The sequence below is a fragment of the Macrotis lagotis genome, chromosome 7 (assembly GCF_037893015.1).
Source record: "Macrotis lagotis isolate mMagLag1 chromosome 7, bilby.v1.9.chrom.fasta, whole genome shotgun sequence".
Classification (NCBI taxonomy): domain Eukaryota; kingdom Metazoa; phylum Chordata; class Mammalia; order Peramelemorphia; family Peramelidae; genus Macrotis; species Macrotis lagotis.
In genome coordinates, this window is record NC_133664.1 from 99,328,912 (window position 1) to 99,355,123 (window position 26,212).

Below are 26,212 nucleotides of genomic sequence, written 5' to 3' on the forward strand. Positions count from 1 at the left end.
ATAGAGCACGGGCCCTGGAGTCAGGAGGACCTAAGTTCAAATTTGACCTCAGACACTTAATAATTCCCTAGCTGTGTGACTTTGGACAAGTCACTTAATCCCATTGTCTTAACATAAATAAAATTTTAAAAATATAGCTTATACCCTGCCTTTGTGTAAATTATAATTTTGGATATCAATGTTTGTTTTGGCTAGGGTTTTCAATTTTATTTTCTACTTATTAGAATGGTTTAAAAAAAGAATAGCACATGAACCATTTCTTATTTTTAAAATCATTTTGACACATCAATTGTTTATCCATAAACAATACCCTCTCCAGTCTCTCCCCACCCCAAGTAGTTTGAAGAGATTATTTGGTTAAATAGATAGAATGCTGAAATTAGAGTCAAAGAGACCTGGTTTCAAATTTTGCCCCTCAAAGTTTCTTATTGAGTTATCATGATCAAGTCACCCAAACTCTGTTATCATCTGTTTCTCTTTTTTCTAAAAATAAAAATAGGGATCAACAATAGTCAAAGTGCTCACATTAGTAATTCAAAACATGAAAAATAAAATAGAATAAAAGGAAGGAGGGAGTTGGAGCCTACCCAGATTTAAGTTGAGAACCAGTTTGGCTTTTTTCAGTTCCAAGGTAATATAATCTCCTTGCTGCCCTTCTCCATGGAAGATTACCCCTTCACTCTCAGAGGTTTTAAATTTCAAAGCAATGACATCTTTCAATGTTTTCATCTTCTTATTCTTGAATCTGTACGGTAATACAACATGGCCATCAAAATTGATAACATCGGCCCCTAAGGGAAGAAGTAAATAACATTATTGCTGAGTCATTGTATTATTGTCATTCAATTTCCAGCAAATACACACCCAATAAGTTATGTCTATACAAGTTCTAATTCTGTTTCTTCTTAATATATGCTATTAAGATCATCAGTAAATTTGTTAATTTGAGTTTTGGTTCTTTCTAATATAGACACTAGACAACATTATCTATGAGTAGTTAATAAAACATGATCATAAAAAATTCTACAAATAAAAAATGTTATATGAATGTTAATATTAATCACATATTTGATTCTTAAGATATACCTTTCAACATCTTTTCTTTGGCTGTAGCTTATTGAAGAAAAAAGTAAAATAGCTTACACCTATAGGGAATTACTTTTAATGTTTTTTCTTTTTGATAAGGATAATTCTTAATCATTTTCATAACAAATTTGTTTCTTCCAACTGACTTTTCCAGACCAACAGATAACTAAGAGTACTTAGTAAATATTATTTAATGATATAGCATTTTTTCTTGATGGGTATTCTCCTCTATTCATCTTTCAAATATCTTCTATTATCATATGAGTTTAATGACTAATAAAACTTTGAAACTATCTTAATGTTTGCCCCTGGGCATTATATCTGTCCCCAAATCATTGTTAGATCTCTGCGTTCTGAATGAAGAATATGGCTGCAATCTCTTCCCCTACATAAAACAAAGAAATTTTCACTTACAAAACTAAGAAGCATATGTGCATGTATTTATGTGAGGATGGAAATGGCTAATTTATAGCTTAAATTCTTTGTTATTAAATAGTATAACTATTTTGTATTTTATGCTGTGTATGTGCACACAATTGTTGTAGTTGTTATTAAAGGATTTGAAAATGAAGAGCATTATTCTATAACCTTTTCTAAAATAGAGGGAAAGGGAAACACTAGATAATTTCTAAATATTTTAAAAGGTATACTGCCAACTTCACAAATATTCAATTAAAACATTTCATCAGAAAATTCCTGCTGTTACTTCGGGTCCATTAAAAAAACAAAACAAAACAAAAAATGGGCAAAGTCTTAAAATGCTAATACTTGTGAGCCTAGCCTGGAACTAAGGCCAGCTAGGTGTCCCAGTGAATAGAATACTGGTGTTAGAGTCAGAAGGATAGGAGTTCAAATCCATTCTCAGACACTTGACACTAGCTCTGTGACCTTGGGCACTTAACCCTAATTGCCTTGCATCTAGATCATGTCTAGTTGTCCTGATTCATATTTGGCCCCTGGATCCAGGTGCCTCTGGAGGAGAAAGTGAGACTGGTGACTTAGCACAGCAGCCCCTCACTCAAATCCAGTTCATGTGTATGTCATGGCATCACCTTCCCTGATGTCAGGCCTTCTTTGAGAATGAAGGACAAACATCAATAGCCTGGAACTGTCTTCTTCTTCCTCACTGCCATCTCTTAGAACTCTCAGACTTTTGAGTCTTCTTAAGCCCTTTTACTCTCAGAGGATTTTCCTGAAAAATCCCTTACCTTAGATTTTAGCTTTCTCCCACTATCTACAAATTACTTTGCACTTTTATTAAATTATTTATGTGTATTTTGCTTTCCAATTGTAGAATTCAAATTGTCTGAGATCAGGAATTGTTTTATTTTTCCCTAATGTGATGAGAGAGTTTGAAAAGTGTTTGTTGAATTGATTTAAATTGAACTGTTACATTGAATCAAGACCAAAGCAAAGCAAAGAACAACAAAAACCAATTTCCTTGACATTTATTTGGATGAATATGGAGTGAGGAGGTATGGTTTTGAATCACAGTTTTGTTGCTTATTTACCTTCCTGGTCTCTGAGCCTCAGTTTATGTATGTGTAGTTAACTAAACAAGATGATATCTGAAATTCTACCCAGCTGAAATCTTATGATACTATTTAATAAGTATTTATGAAATACCTACTTATAACAATGTAGTCTCCTAAGCCCTGGATATATAGAGAGACAAAAATAAATAAAAAAAATAAAAATATAAAAGTTCTTGCCTTCAAGAAACTTACATTCTTTTTTTTTTAAAAGAAACTTACATTCAGCTAGAGGAAAATTCCTTCAGACCTATGATCTAGCCATTTACTTACTATAATAAGATAATATTAATTTTTAAAAACTATTTAGAGATCATATATTCTTTTTATAAAGGATTCTATTTGACTTTTAATTCACATTTTGAATACCAATAAAATAAAGGATTTCCCTCATTTGAGAATTATCCTATCATATAGCAGCATTTTCTTTTTAGGCCTCTGATTCTGAAAACTGAATGACAAGACATTTAAGTTAAATTGTTAGTCATGCTACTCACCATCTCTTTCAGCTCTATTTGGTGATTGCATCATGAGCAATGCCCTGCCTTATGCTTTATGACTCATTATCATTTTTGCTTATCATCTAAAAAAGAGATTGTTGATGAAAGTTTTCATTCTTTCACTATCTTGTACTATATATATGCAAAAAAGGATTTCAAATATATCTTCTTCCTACTTCCCAAAGCTTTACTTGAGATTAGTGTTTTCTCTACTCATTCAGGAAATTCTTTGACCTCTGCACCTTTTATCATTAACAGTATTGCAAACAGACAAATGTTTGCAGTGTTTTTGTTTGTTTCCCTTCTTATATGAGGCTATTGGACATGCAACATTCCATCAGCACAAGCAAATGAGAACCATAAAATCTAAAACAGCAATCAAAAGATTACTTTATGCTTTCCATTTCATTTCTGTTTATCATAATTTTTTTACTTCCCTATGAAGAGATTCCTGAATCTTCAGATCTCTAAGGGGGAAAATCAGCCACTAAATTTTGCCTTTTGCAAAGATTGCAATGTCAATGCAATGTACTTCATCAAAAATCCCGAACAATGAAATTCTAATTGCAACCTCTTTACTGCTTGAGAGAAAAAGAAAAAAAAAAAAGGACAGAATAAGTGAAAAGTGATTTTCAAATTTTAGTAAGAATTTATAATCTAGATGAAAGAACTTAACATAGGGTCAAGGAAAGGGCAAAAAGATTGGGAATTGAGGGTAAGGTCTATGATCACTGATACACAATTGAAGACTGAATAGTATTATTATATAACATATTTTTCTTATAAATTAATGAGCGCAAAAATCACAACACTTTTCAGAACCTTACCAAAGAAGCTCTTCCATATTTTCCCTTTAATACAAATTTAAAATTGACTAAAGGGAGTAGAATGGGACAATCTTTATGTGGTCAAAACTCAGCTTATTTGCTCAAATTTAGAGGTAGTGTTTGTTTGAGACTAGGTGGGTGTGTAAGGGTTACCCAAAGACCTAAAAGTACTAGTAGTGGGCATTCTGCCAATGTTTTCTTTCTTCACTGGACCAGATCACAGCTCCTTCAGGTTTAGCATCCTTGTGTCAAAGTATGACTTAGTATGGACATACCTCAGTTACTCTGGTCCTACTGGTAACCCAGAATTCTTAAATCCAAATACTGCTAATCTCAACCTCCAAAGCAGAAGAGATGATGGGCATGCATCATATAGCTACTGTTTAGAGATTGGAGGATACATTCTGGGAAGATGGCAGAGTAGTTCAGAAATTTCCAGTGCTGTCCACATTTCCTCAATAGAGAATAACCATGAAATGAACTTAGAGCAGCAAAAGTAAACCAGTTCTCATTATAGGACAACTTGAGAGAACCTCAAAGAAGACTCCAGGGGTGAAGGTTTAGTCTCACTTTGAGGTATGAACCCCACTAGGCAGATTGAATCGACAGTGACCCCAAAGGGAAATAGACTTGGTCAGGAGAAATTTCACCTCAGGCACTTTTACCTCACAAATTTTCATCTAAAGAGCATCAGATGCTGAATGAGAAAAAAGAGTGATAGAGCCCTTGCTGTTTCAGGGCTGACTAGACCTGATCCCAGGCCGTGGCCATGGGCAATGAGGAGCAAGCACAGGCCTGGTGAGTCAAGTATCAGAAAAAGCAAAAACATTTTCTGTATACAGTAGCTAGGGCTTAGGAGAGGAAGAGAGAAGTCCCTGAAGTCGAGATCTTGGATAGATTTCATAAAACATTGATAAGAAGTATTTGAGGTCTACAAAAATATTACTCAAAATTTGGGACTAAAACTTGATAATAATAATAATAACATTAAGTTGCTTAAAAACAAAATAAGACAAAATAAAAATGAGTAAAGCAAAGAAAAAAGAACTCAAGCATTGAAAACTACTGTGATATAAAAGAAGATTTGGGTTCATATTCAAAGGAAGATAGTGAGGCAAAGTAAAAAAAAAGTCATTCCTATCCTAGAGTCATCACAAATGATTACAAGCACAAAAATAAATCTAGAAAGAACTTTAAAAAAAGGATTTTAAAATTTTAAAAAGACAGAAAAAGGAAAAATTAGAAAAATAAGCAGTTTAAGAAAATTATAAAAAAATAGTTAACCAATTGGAAAAGGAGATGAAATCTTAAGGGAGACAATAAAATGGAATTCAGAAATCAAAAAGGAAAGAATAAGGAAAATTTAAAAAATAAAAGAATCCAAGAAAATAATGAAAATTAAATTAGTCAATTAGAAAAAGGAAACAAAAAACTAATTAGAAGATGAAAGTAACTCCTTGAAAACTAAAATTGGACAAGTGCAATGGATCGACATTATAAAATACCAAGATATAATAAAATTAGAAAAAAAAGAAAATCTGAAGTATCTCACTAGAGAATGAAGTGATCTGGAGAACAAATTGAGGAGAAACAATATAAGAATCATCCAACTACATGAAGTTATGATCATAAAAGAATTTAAATACAATATTACAAAAAATTACTAAGGGAAATTGCCTTGAAGTTCTAGAACAAGAAAGTCAAGTACAAATTGAAAGAATCCACAAATCACCAATTGTAAAAAAATGCTAAGAAAACCTGTAAAACTCATTTCCACTGTATGAAAAAATACCGAATAGTGTTCATGGCTTTGTGCAAACCAAAAAGTTTGATTAGGAAAATTCTGTGTGAGTCTGATTTAATTCTGTTGTGGGGAAGAGGATAATCAGGTCTAATCAAATACATCAAAGCTATAAGTTGGAAGTAAATTCAATTATAAGTTAGAATGAAAGAAAAATGTAGTGAACTGTTTGACTAGCAAATGCAATTGTGTTTAAACAATGGGGTATTCAATTTCTTGGCTTCTATGATGGTTGGAGGGGAATGGGTAGTTTATAACTTGACCCTAAGAATTGCAGTCTGGATTCAAGTACAGGAGATAAAGACAGCATGATGTCATGATGAGACATAAGGGTACATACTTCCATTTGAACATCCATTGAGGTCAACCTTAATAGCATTCTGGGGCAAAATTCCTCTTGTCTTTTTGCAATTTTTAGGTCTAGCTTTGCAAAATTATTAATCACTTCCTCAACTATTTGCTTTTTGTAGAGAAAGTCCTAGAAACAAGACTGGGGGGAAGTATTTCTAAGATTCTAAAATAGTCTAAAATGATACAAATCACAGTCTTCAATTTTAGTTTTCTTGTTACTAAAAAGAAAATATATCAATTGCTATCTAATAATAAGTAGTGCTTATTTGGGGGAAAAATCAACACCTTTATCTTTTATTTTTTTATTCTTATTGCTTATCACTCCCTAGAATTAAGATTTCTATGCAGTGGTTAAATATGTATGGATACATTGTTTAAGTAATCTGAATAACAATAATGACTAGTTGAAAAATGAATGTGAAAAATCACAGTGTTCCCACTATATTTATTTCTAAATATATCTTTGAGCTTTGGTAGTGTGCCCAAGTAAGTCATTAAATCATCTAGAAGAAGAGACAAAGATTTTTATATTTCCATTATTAGATAGTTCTTAGATTCTCTAGTTTTTCTTTTGTTTTCTGATTTCTCTCACCCTGAGAGATGTAGAATTGAACAGTCGATATGTAATCATAATTTTTAAAATACTGATACAATTTTTATCCTATAGTTTTTCCCCTAATTTGATACTCCACATCCACTCTCTCTTACAATAAAGAAAAATCTTTAAGCAAAATTAATCAACAAATATATTGATTTAATTACACTAGATACCAATAGTGTATCCTCACTTCTTTACCTGAAAGAGAAATGTTTCAGTCAGCAAGCATTTATTTAATAAATAGTGTCAATTCTATGAAAACCACTGGGTATAAAAGAAAAGTGAATAACAAAATAAAACAAAACAAAAATCACTCTCCTTGAGGAACTTACATTCTTGAAAGATGTTAAAAAACACCAGATGCAAACAATCTCTACATGGAGTAAATCAAAAGTAATCTTAGAAGGGGAGGTATTAGCAACAAAAAGAGAATGAGAAAGACCTATTGCAGAAAGTGAGGCAGATGTATTTTGAAGGAAATCACTGAAACATTAAGGCAGAAGTAAATGGCAGGGCATTTCAGGGTATTCAGGGATAGCAGATACAAAAGCACAGAAATCAGAGATGGTTTCTTGTATTTAAGTCACTGAAAGAAGAGACAGTTGCTGGATTATAGAGTAAATGGAAGAGAGTAAAATATAAATAGATAGGAAAAAAGAGGAAAGTTAATTTAATATGTTAGAAATAACAAAAAGTCATGCAAGTTTGCTGGTCAAGTAAATGAAATGGCGGGACTCATTTGTGTGGGACAAATGCAACTTAAATCAATTTCAGAGATCTCTCAAGGTATGAAGAGGAGAGTTTTATTCCGTGAGGACTAGGCCACAATCAATTAGAGAGATTGAGGCAAAAACAAAAGGCCTAAGAATCACATTTATCCTAACTGGACCCCCCCCCCCCCACTGACCCACACTCCTTAATGAGGAAGCTAATCTAGGGAAAAGAGAATAAAATTCAAACCAAAACCAGACTATCTCTTAAACCCCTGGAATTGAATGATTCTCCAGACATCAACAGATAAATTGAGGTCAGTTGACTCTTCACCAATATCCCAGAAGTTTGCTTTGTCAAGGGAGGAGGGGCACATAGTTAACCAAATTCAATCTATAATAATTTACTGAAGAAATCTCAGACTTTATCCCACTCACATTCATCTAAAAAATCACTTTAGAAGTTGAGAGGAGGGTGATATGGAGTGCTGAAAGGTTTTAGGGAAGCAGATCAATTAGAAAACTACTACGAAGGTAAAGGCAAAAGGGAATGAGTGCTTGAACTGAAGTGGTGGTGGTTTTGTGGGCAGAAAGAAAAGGACATAGTCCAAAGATATGGAAGTAGAAGATAAGGTAGGAACTATTAAAGTTTACCATTAATTTTCATACCTTTGGCCAACACTTAGTATTTTTATCCATGATGTTTTTTTAAATATTCTGTAGAAAATAATAACTTATTATAATTTTTCTTAAAAAATATGGGGATGCATTCTTGTGGTTAAATCATTGTCACTTCCTCTTAAGGAAAATGCCAATAAACATCTAGAGGAAAAAAAAAACTATGTTATCTGAATGCAGAGCAAAGCACATTATTTTCACTTTGTAAAATTTTTTTATGCCTTTTCTTTCTTTCTAATGGTTCCCCTCCTTAGTTTTAATTCTTCTTTCACATAATAATTAATGTGGAAATGTTATATATAGTTGTTCATGAACAACCTATACCAGATTGTTCTCCATTATGAAGAGGGAGGAGGGAAGGGATACAGGTAGAAAAATGTGGAACTCAAAAGCTTGCAAAAGAATGAATGCTAAAAACAATCTTTGCATGTAATTGGAAAATAGAATAAAATAAATTTTAAAAATCTTTCTAACTTTATATTAGGTCAATATAATCATACTGCATCATTATAGAACAACAGATCTTGATCACTTTGATGCAGCAACTAATACTCTTTAGTATTTTGATGAAACTCATGGACCCCTTTCAGAATAATAATTTTAAATGCATAAAGTAAGACAAAATTATAAAAGTAGTTAATTATATTGAAATATAGTTATCCATTCATTTGCCAATTTTTTTTTAACAAAACAAATTCACAGATCCCAGGTAAAGAATTCCTAACTAGAACCAAAATACCTGATTATCAGTGCAAAACAGACTCAGTGGTGTCTTTGAAGTTTTAAATTTGTTGCTATTTTTTTAAACAATCCTAGATAAATATTCCAAAAGTGCACATAAATGCTGTATTGGACCTGTGTCCCTCGGTGCTTAGCATTTGATATAGCTCAGATACTTTTAATGGAATCAGGCAGCATATGATTTGGCCCAAGGCAAAATGTACAAGTTTTTAGTCTGATGTTGGGCGTATACAATTGCTATCATGTAGGGAGAATTTTGGATATTAGTTAATTAATATTTAGCATGGTCTTAAATTCAGAGGATGCATTATTGAAGAAGAATGGAATAGATCTTATACTCTCTGCAGGGTGAAAAAGAACTAAGATAGAAACTGTAAATTGCTCTTTTCACTTCAAAGATGAAAGGGAGGCACTTGACAATTCTGGAGAGCTGAGAAGGTCACTGATCATTAGCCATCTGTGAAGATTCTAATCCAAAGCAAATAAATAAATGGAAATGGACTCTAATCATTTTCCCCTAACTTCAATCATTTTAAGAAGCCATTGAGTTGTTAGAATGAATATAACCTTAGTTTCTGAATGAGAATACCATTTGTTTAATATCAGTCAATACTACTATTAGCTAGCTTTCATTTAGAGAAAAAAATAAAAGACTATACTTTTTTTTTCTTTTAAGTTTTAGTAATACATGAAGTCAAAAGAGGTATAAATTTCTTTTCCATTTCTCTTTGCAATGTTCTTCTCTTGGTGATACTATTTCCCATTCCCCTTGTTACTCCATTCCTTTGTGAAAAGTCACATTCCTTCTGATACTTTCAAACTGAAAAGTAAATGACTAATAAAAGCAATTTAAAAGGTTATGAACCACTCCTTTATAATCTTGACATACTCTACAATGGCCTAGTCACTTTTTTTAAGGCATAGTAAGTGCTCAATAAATGTTGAAATGAATTCTTTCTCCCCTGGCTAAAGGAATACATGTCATAGTATATTCCCAGATAATGAGGGAGTTATTTCTTGAGTAGTGAAGTCTTCCAAGAAACTGAAATCATGCAGTTATTTACTTATTTATAAAGGTGGTTAGGTATAGTTGCTAATAATAATATGATCTTTTATAAATTAAATTTGTGTAAATTTTAATACAATTTATCTCTGAAAATAATATCAAGTAATTTCCACAAAATATGCATTATTTCATCAGAGGAATGATTTTGAACAAATTTGAATCTATGTTTCAAATACAAAGTAGCCTGATATTTGCAATGCTTTTTAAAAAGAATGCTGGGGGCAGCTATGTGGCGTAGTAGATAGAGCACCAGCCCTGGAGTCAGGAGTACCTGAGTTCAAATCCAGCCTCAGACACTTAATAATCATTTAGCTGTGTGGCCTTGGGCAAGCCACTTAACCCCATTGCCTTGCAAAAACTAAAAAAAAAGGAGAATGCATGCAAATCACCTGTTAATATGCATTAATTTAATTTCTCAAACAACATTTTAAGTTTAAAAATTATATTTATATTGGTATTTGAAAATCAAATGAGAATTTTGGAATGTTAATTTGAAAATGTCAGAATTGAGAATTAATCTAATCCATCTTCTTGCCTCTATTCAGGATTGAGTTCAGTAGGAGGACAGAATTGAATTTAAGCTACTAGAAGAAGTAAGAAGGAAGTGAATATATTTAAGATTTCTTTGAAATAGTGAACTCCCTTTACCAGTAAAGATCAGTGATTTTTCTTCAGCTTACAATCTTCGGAAAGTTTTCTAGGGTGCTTAGAGTTTAAGTGACTTGCCCCAAGTCACAAAACCATGTATATAGAAGGTAGACTTAATTTCAATTATTTCTGAATCTGAGGTCATACTTTCTTTTGACTGGCCTCATGTCAGTTTTTAGGGGGTCAAAAGGGATTCTATTGATTTTTGTTAGGGCAACAAATTCCTAGAACATTATCCAACTATGAATGGAATTCATGCAACTTAAGTCACATTTGGGACTACATCCAGATCTCAGCATTTGAGTACTTTAAACCTCAATCACATTCATTTTGTCTACTCTAATAATTTAAATGTGCTGACTAATTGTAAAAACAGATTGTACTATGTGACATTTCCTAGAATAAAAGGAGTTTAAATCTGAGGTTTAGTTAAGAGATGGACCCAACAGGTGAATAAACAGAAGGTTTTGAGCAACACTGGAGAGACTTAATCCAGGCCCTTTACCATTAGATCAAGAAGGGCAGATTCCCATCTGCTCTTTGAAAATACTCATGCCCAGAATTTTATAAACTGCTACAGAATGTTCCATCTCTTCTGCTTATCAAGTACTCAATAGCTATTTGTTGATTACTGATTAATTAAATTCTTATGGTACAGCTGGAGGGTTTCAGACCTCAAACTGGCAGATAGCTTGGATATATTAGTGTAGAATGAGAATCACCACTTGTCCAGGGAATCTCATTGAGTTTAAATTGTTGTGTCCTTTCAGGGACTCTGTTATAGGTGACATTTTAGACCTCAGAAGTATCCTAGAACTCTTGCTGTGTTGCTTCTCAGAAATGACTGAAAGAGCTTCATCCTTAGGCTATATATTTTCTTTCTAACTCCAATAATATTTTTAAAGATCATTAAAATTTCAAATTGAGGCACCAAGTCTTTTGAGCTTTTGTGGTTTTTCTAGCCTGCCTAGCTTGAGTTCAAAGATCTGCCATAGTATCTACACAAACATACACATATATGTATGTCTGTATACACACACATGCATGCACACACACATGTACCATAATGATACAGGCTGAGTAAATTGAAGACGATATCAAATGAAAGGCCCTAAGATTAAAGAAGCCTTTTTTATAGAAGGTAGGACTTTAGTTGGTAAGTGAAGGAAGTCTTTATTTTCTCCTCTTTTGCCATTGTTTCTTGTTATGTATTCACAACTATATAATTTTCTCCTGCTTATCCCTGTTTCTTCACATTCTAATTCATAACATTCTTTCTTCTGCAATTTCTTCTCAAGAAAATACAGAAATCAAAAAATCAGATTTTAGATGCAGAAAAAAAGAAGAAAAATTACAGAATAGATAGTTCTTGAATACACTATTCTGTTGCTAAATTCTCTTAACCTTTCCTGGGAACTCAGTTATCTAATTATCTTTAGACATGTGCTGGCTTACATTTCTTCTATGCTAGAACAACCCCATGCTTGTCTCTTACAATGCACAATCTCTGAATAATGGGATTGGTACACTCACTAAGGCACTGTGTCCTGAGTCTATTTGCCTATTCTTAAATGAAAGGGTCACTCTTTAAAAGAGTTAGATAGTCAGAAGATTGCTATGTGGCTTATGGTATACCTTTCACGTTATTATTTTATCACATGCTAACTAGATCTGTTGTTCACACGTCTGTTCAAGATGAGAAATTGATTGGATGGGATAAATAATAAAATATAGTATTCAAGGATTTTTTTTAACCACCTATAAAAGGAAAGAATTTTATTCAACCCAGTACACTGATAAAATTCATAATAGGCAATAAATTCTAGTTACTCTTTTACAAAAAAAAAGTTATATTGATTAAGGAAAAGGACAAAGGACAGACTCAAAGTCTATAAGGTAGTCATTAGTAGTCATGTGGAAAAAGTGTAAACTAGAACAAAAACATAATTCAGGTTATATCCAGTGAGAAAATATGAAAAAATCAATAATAAAAATAACTTATAACAACTGATCCTGTTTAGTATCATAAAGTTTCCAAAATGCTTTTTCATGTATCATTTCGTTTGTTCCTCATTAAAAACCAAGTGAGGTATATGCTACTTTATATCCATTTTTCAGAGGGGGAAATTGAGTCTCTGAGTAGTCATGTGATTTGCTCACAGCTAACGAGAATCCATACAAAACACACAGATCTTGGTAGGCAATAAACATTTATTGATTGACATACTTTAATCTACCTACCTTTATCTCATTTACAAAACCATCTATAACTCATTAACTGATAAATGTTTACACAAATATTAGGCAGTTATGGCAGATCTTTGAATGTGAACAGACAGTAAACACTACATTTTTGTTCATTGATTGAAAAGTTCTCCATCATTTGTTGGTCATGCCAAATTCACATTAGATGTGCCTTTTAAGTTACTCCAAGACTGCCAATTTGTAGAATGTTTATTTTTATTTTTTTAATTTAATTTTTCTCTTGTATTTCCATGCCTGACACAATGCTGGTCACATACTAAGCATTTAATAAATGTCCACTTGATTTCCTTTTAATGATGAAGTCCTAGATACAATCCAAAAAAGATTACTTCTCTATACTTATAAATGAGAGGCAATATCATGTAATGAGAAAAGAATTGGCCTTGGAGTCATGAACGCTTAGGTTTAAGTCTCCTTACTTTGTATGTGATCCCACCTGATGCCCATACTTCTAAATCACAGAGATTGTGAGATCAGCAGGAATACCACATTTCCCCACATATGACACACCTTAATTTTGGGGAGTGAAATTTGAAAAACATATAATACCTTGTTATTGAACTCAAGTAATATTCAAGGACCTTCTGTTCATAGCTTTCAGGCAGTTTTTGGGCAAGTCGTATGTATGAACACACATGCTTAGTCCATTAGGGTTCATGAACCTAAAACACCAATTATTTCCTCCTTTGAAATCAGTAGCTTCTTTTTCATCAGCAATTCCTCTTTCCTCCTGCTGAACTATCTTTGTGAACACAGGAATTCCACTTGCCCTTTTCTTTTCTTTTTTATTGTTTGGAGGGGGTGTTTGCAAGGTAAATAGGGTTAAGTGGCTTGCCTAAGGCCACAAAGCTAGGTACTTATTAAGTGTCTGACTCTGGATTTGAACTCAGGTACTCCTGATGTCAGGGCTGGTGCTTTATCCACTGTGCCACCTAGCCTCCCCTGCCCTTTGCTTTTCAATCCATCTCTTCAATTCTCTCTCAATCAGGCCACTTTGCTGACTTGCCTCTCATGGCCTTCTTGTGACGGGGAATTTTCAAATTGTTTTCTCAAGTGGAAGAGGACCAAATGGACTTATGTTCAGCAGCACAATTTCCATTCATTTTTGCAAACTGGATCACTTTTAACTTGAATTCAGCATTGTAAGAAAATTTTTTCTGAGCCATTTCCGAGCAGAACATGGCAAAACATAACCTAATATACAAATGTGAAACAATGAGCACAAAGACAACAAGCACAAAAAAGCGAGAAATGCAAGTAAAAAAATCTACAAACACTGTATAAGACGCTCCTAGTTTTTATGTCTCAAATTTTTCGAAAAAGGGTGCCTCTTATACCTGGGGAAAATGCTAATTCTTTTTCTTTATCTATGATGCCCATGTTGTATCTCTTGATAGAATGTAAGTTCCTTTAAGGTAAGAATGATTTCAGACTCAAATCTCTACTATAGTGTTTGCTACATTGTAATAAATGCTTATTGTATTTCTGATTGAGAAAAGGGATTGAAATTCTCTCTGCCTTTTTTTGTTATTTCCAGAGTAAGGTTTGAATTAATAAGCAATGCATACATATTAGCTAGTAAAGTTGGAAGTTTTTAATATGAATAAATATAAACTGTAATTAGTTATAATGACAAAACACACCTAAAGAACTACAAACAAAAATATTATAATGTATATTCAACAATATACCGGCCGCGATAGCGCTGGTGTGTGTCTGGACATTAAAAGAGAGTCAGGTTGAGTAGAGATGTATACACACCCACACCCACCCACCCACACACACACACACACACAAGCACACAAACACACAAACACTCAAGGTTGTGATGCAAGAATAATTCATTTTTGGAAAATCAGACTTTTTATAACAAAACTTATCTCAGGAATGAGGTTAAAGGAGACCCAGTTTCACAATTTCCTGGGTAAATTTACAATATTTGTTCTTAGAAATCTGCATACTTCTCTATCTGAAAAGCCTTTACAACCACCTCAGGTGCCACATATTATCCCAGGTCAGGGTTCACTGTAGAGACAACAAATTCATATAATGAGCAATAATACATACATATCTCTGATGGAAAAGATCACTAAAAATATGTGTAAATCACTCCCAGGAGCTGGTCCTCTACCACAATACATATTATATTTCTATTAAACTTCAACAAAAGTTGAATTGTACTCAGAAAAATAAGTCATTTGATAGTAAAGTGGTTTGTGATTACTTCAACTATTTTAACACACACACACACACACACACACACACACACACACACACACACACACACAGCAGAAGTTCAGACCAATCCATTTCTTAGTAGAATTATAGCTCCAATACAGCTGAAAACTTTGGGATAATAAGCAATTTCTAAAAATTAGCATAAAATCTATTTCTAGAAAATCCATGTGGAAGCTACTTTTATTTATTCCTTTGCAGCAAAACAGCAAACAATTTAGACTCTCAGATATTCTGAGAACAATTTTGTTCCCCTAAAAACCTCTCCTAGTTTTGACTTCACTAAAGCAAGTTTCTGCAATGGGAAAGATTAGCGGAAGTATGAATCCTAAGTAAATGTCACACAGATGAAGAAAGGAAGCAAACTTTCTCCCTAAATGTTCTGTAGTTCAAATTATCCTTGGCATGTATCCTAGGTTGTTTTCTACTATTTCTCCCAACACTGTTTTCTTGTCTGATTTGAATAAAAAATGGTCACTGAAAACTTTACATTTAATTAAAAAATTTGTTTCTATATTCCAGGCTATACTATAGTTTAAAAATTCCAACAAAACAAGAAAAGACTTAAAAATCTTGGGACTGATCATCACTCAGCCAACATCATGATAGTAGGCTGTTTCACTGTTTGTTACAAAATGGGGCATACTTCTAATTCAGAGCTTATCTAAATATAAAGATACATAAATATATCTTAAAGGAAAATGATGGGACATTAAATACAATGAGTGAACTGGAATTTCTGATCATTTTCTATGAGCAAAGATTCTATTAAGGAGAAAAATATATGGAGGAAGTTTTACTGAGATTAAAGAAGAAAAAATTCCTTCCCTTTAAAAAACTCATATTATAAGCTTGAATAAAATACATACTAGAAGGGCAGGTGATAACTACAGATTTCTAGAAACAATTTTAATTATTGACTTTGAAAATATTTGATATTGAAGAAATTCAGATGAACATTTACACTAATGCTTTTCTCTTGTGTATAATAGATTGATTACCAAAAAAAACTCAAAACAAAAAATAAACAACAAAACAATAACAACAAAACTATTTCTCAAAAATTGATTCCAATAACAGGAAAAAAAAACTAATACAAATCCAATTTTCTCATGTTTCAATGAGAAAGTTTTGTCTATATTTGATTTTAAAATGTCATACCACCTGCCACTAAAATTCACCTAAAATTCAATATTGTATAACAAAAACTGAAATTGCTGTCCTTGAGCAAAAACTTGATAAGTTTTACAAAGAATGGTTATCCCCTGAGTTCTAAGTCATTCCCCTTCCCCCATTCCCTCCCCCACACATACTTAATTCTATAGTCCAATGACACTGACCTCCTCAAAGTTATTTTATCAAGACATTCTATCTCCTGATTCACAGTTTTTCTCTACATCCCCATCTACCTTATTTCCTTCTAGTCTCCTCTAAAATTGTACCTTCTGAAAGAAACTTTCTAAATCCTCATTTATCTTAAAATCTCAATTATTCATTTTACCCTGTTTTATTTTTAACATTGTTTGTATGGTATCTCCCTTATTAGACTCTGAAATACTTAAGAGCAGGGTCTGTTATTTTGTTCTTTGCCTTTCTTTGTATCTTCCCAGCACTTAGGAAATTGTTGACTCGGTTATGTGGGAAGAAGATTGAATTCATTAATTTTTGATACCTCCAATCCTATTTTGCTACAAGTGCCATTTTGGCAGGAAGAATGAGTTCACACTTATTTATAAAACTCTGTTAAAGAAGACATAAAATATGCCCAGGATATTTTGAATATGTGCAACTAGTGATCATAATATTAAGATATTATTCATTACATCTACATCTGAATTCCATATCTGGTTTGACATCATGTACCATAGGTGAATTTTTTACCTCATTCATAAAATAATAATAATGCTCAGAGAGTATTTTTATATAATTCATAAAATAATAATAATAATAATACTCACAGAGGTCCTAAGAAGTGAGATAATAGATTCTTTCCTCTCCTTAAAGTCACTATAATAGTATTTGGCATTATAGCCATATTATAAAAAGTGATAGGATGTGGCCTGTTAGGCACCAAAAACTGACCCGATTAGGTACTAGAGAGGATCTATTTTAAAAGAAACCTGGTCACTATCTATTACATATGATACCAGGATATTCAGTGACCACATGTAGGACCCAAATAATTAATTAATTTTTTAAATGAGCAATTTGCAAGTAAAACCTGATATTTATAATGGGAAAAAACTTCCTCTTTCTGAAACAAAAGTCAAAATAAATTGTTACACTTTAGCAACCTCCTACCAAAGTAGGAGGCTAGATTTACCAATGAAACTTTGAATTACATTTTCTCACACATTGCATGGTAATTATGTTAAGGGTAATTACAGAGTGTATAGCAGCAGGGGTGATTTCTGTGCCTTTATGGCTTTTGGCCTACTGGTGAATGTCAAGGTAATTTCCATAGAGAGGTGGTTGTTTACTTGGTAAATGCCATATCATTATAGAATAATTGTTTTTTTTTTTCTTTTTCTTACTTGGGATAAACCCAGAAAAAGGTGAGATGCTTCTGTTGGAAAAAAATCTTCACAATCTATGCTAAATAATCGACATTTTTGCAAAAGACAACAATAACAGCATCAGAACATTTCACAACACACCCTATGATACTGAAGGGTCATTCCATTATGTGTGCTCATTGGACTTCCTTTGGCCAAAGCTGAAAGACATTTTCCCTCCTGGTGGGAAAAGAAAGAAATCCTCACAAAGGGTCATCTCTCTAAATTTGAAATAAGAAAAAAAATGAGTTATTCAGAGAATGGCCAGTGTTTGCATACGAAATAAATGAAGCTAAAGGTTTGAGGAAGAGGTTCTGAGGAAAATAACATGGCCTGCAGTTATGTTCCCTACTAGGCTTTACACTCTGTGGGTAGACTTGGAATGGGAAAACGGTTTATAAAATGATATTGGGCATTGAGATCTGTTTATGAAGTAATTTCAGCAGTTCAGAAGAAACTGAATAAATATAATATTTATTTTTAGAAGTTGTGGCTAGAGGATAGAGATATTCATTTTTGGAAGGAAATAAAGAATTTGAGAGCAGAGAATTAAATTGTATTCACCACCTCTCTTTGGAATAAAGTACCATTTGAAAACAATATGTGGAACACTTTAAAACAAACCTGAATCCCTCTCCTATGTAAAGAATATTTTATTTCATAAACTATAATTTCAGAAGGGAACAATTTTTATATTAAACTTTTTCTGTTATCTATATCAAGGATTCAACTAATATAATATCATGAAAAGGGGAAGACTTTAAATCAAGCCCCAACTTTGTCTCCATGTGACATTGGGAGAGAAAGCTGACCTTTAAAGTCTTTATATTATACTTCTGTAAAAGGAACTGTTTAAGCAGAGGTTGATTGACCAATGTTAAAGATGTCACACTGAGAGCTACTGCATTGGGCTACAGATCTTATAGATCATCAGGCTAAACATAATAATAATAGCTGGTAATTATATAGTGCCTATTATGTGTCAGATCCTTAGATAAGGTCTTTATAAATATCATCTTATTTGATCCTCACAACAACCCTGGAATGTAGATAATTATCCACATTTTACATATGGTGGACCTGAGTCAAACAGAAGTTAAATGATTTGCCTATGGTCATAAGATGAAATTATTTGGACTCAAGTTTTGAAATTCTTAATATGAACAACCCATAAAGAGTAAATTTTCTCTACTTTTCCTACTAATCAGTAATCTCTAATAAAAGCTTCCTCAGAAAGGGATGGGTTCCTAAGCACCAAGCTGTTTGTGCTTAGGCTATATGGTTTGTCTAAAGTATTGTAGATGGATATTTTGGTGAGATACACACTAGTTAAATAGATGTGGAGTCCTTTACAAATTTGATATTCTGATATTCTTTAGGCCAAATACAAGGAGACAGTATGGATAAGAGTGGAAGATTGAGGCAGCTAGGTGGAGCCAGGGACAGAATATTGAACCAAGAGTTAAGAAGTTGTAATTTCAAGTATAACCACAAGCTTTTACAGGTTATGTGAATTTGTGCAAGTCACTTAGTTTTCTTTTTTTAAAAAAATTATTTATTACTTAAGGCAATGGGGTTAAGTGACTTGCCCGAGGTCAAACAGTTGGACAATTATTAATTGTCTGAGGCTAGATTTGAACTCAGGTCCTCCTGATTCCAGGGCCAGTTCTCTGTGCTATGCTACCTAGCTGCCCCCTCCTATTTTGCTTTCTTCTGAGTCAATTTTATGATATTTAAAGTGGAAGAAAATGACAGTACCTCTAAGGGTTGTGGTGAGGTTAAATAATATATGTTACTTGCTTTGTAAATCTTAATAAGTGGTATAAATTCTAACTATTGGAAGTAAAAGAATCTCTCTTCAAATGTTCAATCACTATTTACACTTATGACTTGGCAAGTCACTTATTCTTTCTATTCCTCAGTTTCTGGAGGCGCTGATAATAATCTTTGTGCTTTGGGTGAAGAGAACCTAGCTTCTTCAGACATTGTCTCAAACTCTAGTTATTAATTTTGAACAAGGCACTTATTCCCTCTGTGTCCCAGTTTCATCTTTGTAATGTAGGAAAAGGACATTTGAACATGATGATCTTCTCTAAGTTCCCTTCCAGTTTGAAATTTAAGACTTCACTCATTACCTTTGTGACCCTGGGCAAGTTACTAGTCCCCTCTGATTTTACTTGCTTTATTTCTTAATTAGACTATTAGATTTGATTGTTCTCAAGGTCATTTCTACATTTAAATGCTATGATTCTGGAGATAAGCAAGAAGGATACCCAGAGAGATTCAATGACTAGCTGATTCAATATTTCAGTTTCTATTATCTGGCTACAGACTTTTATTATCAGATCCCTAGTTAACTAATAACTTTTTTATAGAAAATAAGGATAATTCCATTATGAGAAGTATATTTATAAATATCTGAAAATCTTTAATGTACCATGGAATACCAGTCAACTCTTTTCTCTAGGGTAAGACTCAGGGAAAATTTTTAGAGCATTTAGAAGCTTCTTTTATATGAATATATGTATTTGAACCCAGCTCAATAACTTTTAAGGAAAGAATGTTCAGCTTAGATTCTACAGAATAAAATATTAAATTAAACTGAGTCTGTCAGAAATACAAAATAAACCCTTCTCCATGTTACCTCCTGAATGACTTATACATGACTTAAAATGAACCAAAATCTATTTTTTTCATAAATTGTAATCTTTACTATTTCCTTTTTTATAGTGTTAACTTTTTATTTCTCAGTCCTGACTTGAAACTAGTTGCTGAGGGACTGAAATTCCCTTCTTGCTAAAAGCATTAACTATATGAATTCTTAGAAATTCATCTTATCAAAAATAAATTATTATTTGACAGGTTCGAGGGAATGATAAATGGGGAATTTGAAAATACATCATAAAAAAGGCCAAAGTAATCTTGGGATCCTGAATGAAATTTTAAAGGAAACAGAAAAGGGACTAAATTCAGGAACCATGTTCACTTTTTCTTTTTTTTAAAGCTAGTCTTCTCTATCCTTATGAACATTTCTGAATTGTCACCCTCTTTCTTTTCAGGTGAGGCTTTCCATTTTATTCACTGCCAAAGGCACAACAAATGTTGTTCTTTAACAAGAGCTATTTATAGTAGAGCAGGTGAGCCCTGAAAAATCTCGACGATTGAGTTTCTCTGAATGTAGACCTGGAAGAATAATGAATGCTTTCATTATGTGGAGAATGAGTGAAATTTTCTAGCAGGAATTTTATCAGAAAATTACAGTGACTGAAGCTACTGCAGGGCTCTGGTAATGTATAGTTACTTCAATGAACAACATCATGACAAACTAAATGAGACAGTGTCAATCAATGGAAACAACTAGTCAAGATTACATGGTTCTTATGTTGAGTGGGAAAGTGCATTTCATCTCTTTGAGCTTTAGTTTCCTTGTCTCTAATATAGGAAAGCTGGGCTAAATAATCACTAAGGACCCTTCTTGTTCTAGCATTCAATGATTCTATTCTACCATTGACCTACTCTTCTGACTCAGGTCCCTAAGGGACTAACATTAGAACTTCTGCCAAACAACAATGGTAAGGCAACGATGGGTAGGTAAGGCAAAATCTTAAGTAAATATTGAAGTTCATTTCCAAGTGTGTATTTTTTGTTTTCCAGTAACACAATTTAGGTAAATTTGTAATGCTGTCTATTGAAATAGGCTGAGGTTAGGAAAGGGAGGAAGAGACAGGAGCAGAGAAAAAATCAGGCTGATCAATTTATCCCTGTATGTATTATATACTGTCATGAAAATAAATAAAATTTTTTTCCATATTAATTTCAGAGGTGATCTGGACCAATGGTTTCAAACTCAAATGGAAATATGGGTCATTGAACTATACATAAAGGGATTGGGGAACTACCATAGCCTAGAATACTGACTTTCCTATCTTCTTATCCACTGGCTTCTGTAAAAACTATGTACTTCAGATATACTTTTCCTATAAAACTAATATTTTGTAATTTAAACATTTTATTTACTTGTTTTTTCCAACTATATGCAATGGTGATTTTTTCACCACTCATTTTTGCAAGGTTTTTAGTTTTTCATTTTTCTTTCCCTCCTCCCTCTGACAGAAAGCAATCCAACATAGGCTCTACATGTATAACCGTGATAAACACCATATTAATTGTGTAAAACTAATATTTTGAAAAGCATATATTTTCCTAAAATAGCAGGTGGATCAGTTATGAAATCTATTGTGCAACAATAATTTCTCATAACTTCACAGTCATAATAAAACTTAACTTTTGTTTTTATATGAAAAAATAAAATTGGTACTATTCATCAGAGTTCAAGCTGAAGTGGATAAAATAGTCTTAGTAGGCAAACAGCAATGCCTAGGGTTGCACAACCCTAGAGATGAGAGAATAAAAGCTAAACTTTGTGATACATATTTTTAAACCAAAATAAATAATGAAATTGAAGAGTCAGTGCTTTGAATATATGAAATTTCAATTGTGGCTTCAAAACTTAGAAAACCTCTGCCCTAGCAGGAAAAGAGGATCTTTAGAAACTAAATTTTTATGAAACTAGAGGTTTTCAAATTTAACTCATGGGAGCTATATTATCCCATTTACATAAGAAATCTTTTTTTTACTTGTTAGAAGCGACATTCAGTGCTCCACAGGGTTGCATTTCCCTCATCAAAGTCTGAGACTATGTATGTGTAAATCCTTCCATCCACAATTACCATCTAAAATAACTAAGAGATGATATGTACTTGACACAGCTCTTTTCCTTGAAAATTAAATGGAAGAGTAACCATTTCTATAGAGGGACATTGTGGGAGATGAGAAGAGAAAACAATTTGGAATAAAAGGACAATTCATAAATGCAAAGAAGGTTTAATCTCTGTATACAGGACATAGGTCATTACGATAAATGATACTATGATGTCTTCCTGTTCAACTGAAATGGATGATCAGGTTTCATTGTATGGTCTTTTTTCTATAAAATAATTCACAATCTCTCTTCCCAAAGGTCTTCTGTTATTTTCTAGCAATTGCTTTGTAGGAAGTGGAAAATTAAATGTAGGTTCTATAACATTCATTTATAATACACATATTTGTTTGAGATACACAATGCCAATGGACTGGTATCTGATATTTATCTTGTACCATAAGCTGGAGGAGTGAATTCACCCTTACTAAATTATATGTTCTTTTCGGCTCTTAGATTGCTAACACACTTGAAAGGATCATAGGAAGATATAAGTAGAGCTGATAGAGACCTCAAAGGTCTAGTGCTATTTTATACATAAGGAAAACAAAAATCAAGGATGTTGTGTCTAGCCCAAAGAAAGAAAGTTAAAAAGAGAGCCAAGATATAAACTCAGGTCTCAGTTAAAGAAACTTTATTAATTTTGCATTATTTATAAAAGCATGTGTTAATTGTGTTATGGGACATGAAGAAAAAAAATAGCACAGAAATAGCTTTCCAGGAGCTTACAGTCTAATAACAAAACTAAGCTAATTACATGGCTCACAATATAAGCAAAAAAGAGCTGTTTAAACTAAGTATTAAGATAAACTTGGAGAGAGATAAATTTCCAGATTAGGGAAGACTTCCTAAAAGGAAGAATTTAATAATTTTTCAAAGGTATAAATAATTGATAATAAAAATAACCAACTATATCCTGTTTTGCTTTACTCAGTGATTTATTCAAAATAACATTATGAAGACAGTAAAATATGTTATGATTCTGTAAGTGAAGAGGCTGAATCTAATAAAGTTATGTGTCTGTCCCAGGGTCACATGACTAGCATTTATCAAAGTCAAGAATGGAATTCAGGTTTTCTGATTCATGATTAATAATCATTCCACTATCCTATAAGGGGTTGATAGGCTTCTATTAATCAGAATTAGAATGTTAATACATCATACAATTTTAATTCAAATATATGAAATTATATTGTCAGAATTACTAGATATTAACAAAACTGACATGGCTTAAATAGTTCTGAAGAAGGAAGAGATCATGGGTGACCTAAGGGATTGACTGAAATCACCCCATTCCAGAAGTCCCCAACTGTGCTGTAAAGCTACCCTTGAAAATTACATACCTTGTTCTCATTTGTGCCTTAATTCTTCAGCTTCCTAACAGATGTCAACAAGATCATGTAAAATCCCCAGTCATTATATATTAGGTTCAGAATACATATGTTTTTAACATTTGGGCATTGCTGCTCATTTTCTCTAGGTTAATGATAAAATGAGAGGAACCATGGTGTATTGGATGGAAGGACAATCAGTCAGGAAGATCTGAGTTCAGATCATACCTATGATGCATATACACCAAGTAGATAATAATGTGTAAGTCTCAAACTTTCATTATAGTAACTGCTAAAAGTTATGAATCTTAAGTGATATAGATCAGGAGATGTAGTCTCTGAATAGAAATTTTCCTTTGCCAAGGAAATCAGACACCTTCCAATGCAACCCCTTGGGAAAAAAGAGATGAAAAGAATGTCAATGTGCTGAACAAGTATCAATTAAAATGGGAAGGGAAAAGAGAGAAATATAAATGAATGAAGATGAAGCTTTTATTAAGAACTCTGGGTTTAGCACTATGCCAAATGTTGGGGCTACAAATATGATGGGTAGCAGACTACATGATCCTCCAAAGAGTTAATCACATCTGTTTTCCATCTTCCATCTCTGTGCATTTGTAGTAGTTGTACCAATTGCCTATAATTGATTCCTTTTTCAATTTTACCTCTTAGAGTTCACCAATATCTTCAAGATTCGGATCAAGTGTTATCTTCTATCCGAGCCCTTTCCTGATATTTCCAGTTGCAGGTGCCTTCCTGGAGCCAATCACAGTGCCTGACACATGCTTGCCTACTTGATAGATTTAATAAACAATTACAAGTGTACAAGTTGTCTTTTCCATGCTTTAATATCTTATTTTCTCCTTACTGTCCATTATTTTTCTCTTGTTCTCTCGGATTACTGGTCTTTTTTGTTATCCACGATATATATTTTCTGGCTCACATCCTTCTCTTAATGTCTCCTATATTCCTCCTTTTTACCATTTTTATAATCTGACTCAACACTTTAGTTATGCTTATATTGAAATTTACCTTGGTTTCACACTGAGGGTTTCTGGTTTACATTACTAAGTGTGAAAAGGGAACACTTTGCATTCTGGCAGTAAGAAATAACTTTTGGTCACCTGACGCATTCTATGCTACAAATGAGTGAACCATCTCATAATGAAGCTTCAGGTCAATAAAGACTGGTGAACATGACCCTATGTGGTTATGTGTTTAGGTTTGGGTGGGTGGATGGATGTATGCATGTATATACACATTCATTTATGCATATATATATATATATATATATATAAACATATTTCTTATATTGCAAAATGATAGACTGTTCTGGTTTAGTCTATTGGTTGTGTCCAACTCTTGTCTCGGTCAGTCCATTAGGGGTTTTTCTTGGCAAGGATACTGAAGTGGTTTGCTATTTTTTCCTCCAGATCATTTTGAGATGACAAAACTGAGGCAAATAGACTTAAGTCACTTGCCAAGGGTAACACATCTGATAAGTGTCTGAAGAAGCATTTGAAGTCAGGTCCCCTGGACCAGTACTTCAGACATTGAACAACCTGACTGCCCTGAATGATGTGTGGACACATGTTTACACACATACAAATACACTTTACATATGTATGTGCATGTGCATACACACGCACACACACACACACACACACACATATATATCAATAGACAACCTTATTGTATAAGGCACTTAATAAATGCTTATTGAATAGAAATATATTGGAATTGTAAAGAATGCTATTTTCTAAATAATCAATAGATTCCTAGGACACTAGTTCACAGGGTAACTTATAAAGGATAATACAGTTGGCATGAAATGATGAAAATGGATTCAATTCAATTTATAGGATGATAATGAAAACTAGAATTATTAGGGATATCTTCATTTTACAGAAATGAATCTGAAGCCTCTAAATATAAAGATAAGTCACTTGAATGAAGTCGTATATGTAAAATAAAATAATGAAACAGATATTTTAAACAATATGCATTTTGTTCTTTTTTTTGTTAGGGGGAATGTTTCTCTGAACTCAGTAGTTTCTACTAGACTACAATGATACTCTCAAAAAGATTAACTGGAGCCTTTCTACTATACAGAATATTGTGATAGATATTGTGGGGTTGGGGGGGAGATAAAAATTACTTAGCCCTTATCCCCAAAGAATTGAAATATTAAAGAAGGAAAAAGTTGAAACAGAAGCCTGGCCATGGTGATAGGAAACCTATGAAAGTCAGAATTTTTCCCTTTTCCATATGTCTCATAAAACCTTATATAAGTAGATATGGATATTTATATATAAATTATATCATACATACACATATAAAAGAAGTATGCCCAAAGAGCAATAAAAAGGTTCATTCCCTTTGGCTCAGAAATAAAGAACAGTTATGCTATATGCTCACTATAATATAGTTATAAAGTAACTAATAACAAAATACAGGAAGTGTATGATATATTCTCTCTATATCAGTCATAATAATATGCTATATAAATATAATATATTTTTGCCAGAA

General features: G+C 32.8%; 1 protein-coding gene across 1 annotated transcript in view; it reads right to left on the reverse strand.

Moving 5' to 3' along the window:
- Nucleotides 1-26,212, reverse strand: part of CNTNAP2 (contactin associated protein 2) — a 2,968,630-nt gene that overhangs the window by 1,785,263 nt on the left and 1,157,155 nt on the right. Inside the window, exon 5 of the mRNA XM_074193472.1 lies at nt 588-791. Coding sequence (XP_074049573.1) covers nt 588-791 — 204 coding nt within the window. The remainder of the gene's footprint in view (nt 1-587; nt 792-26,212) is intronic.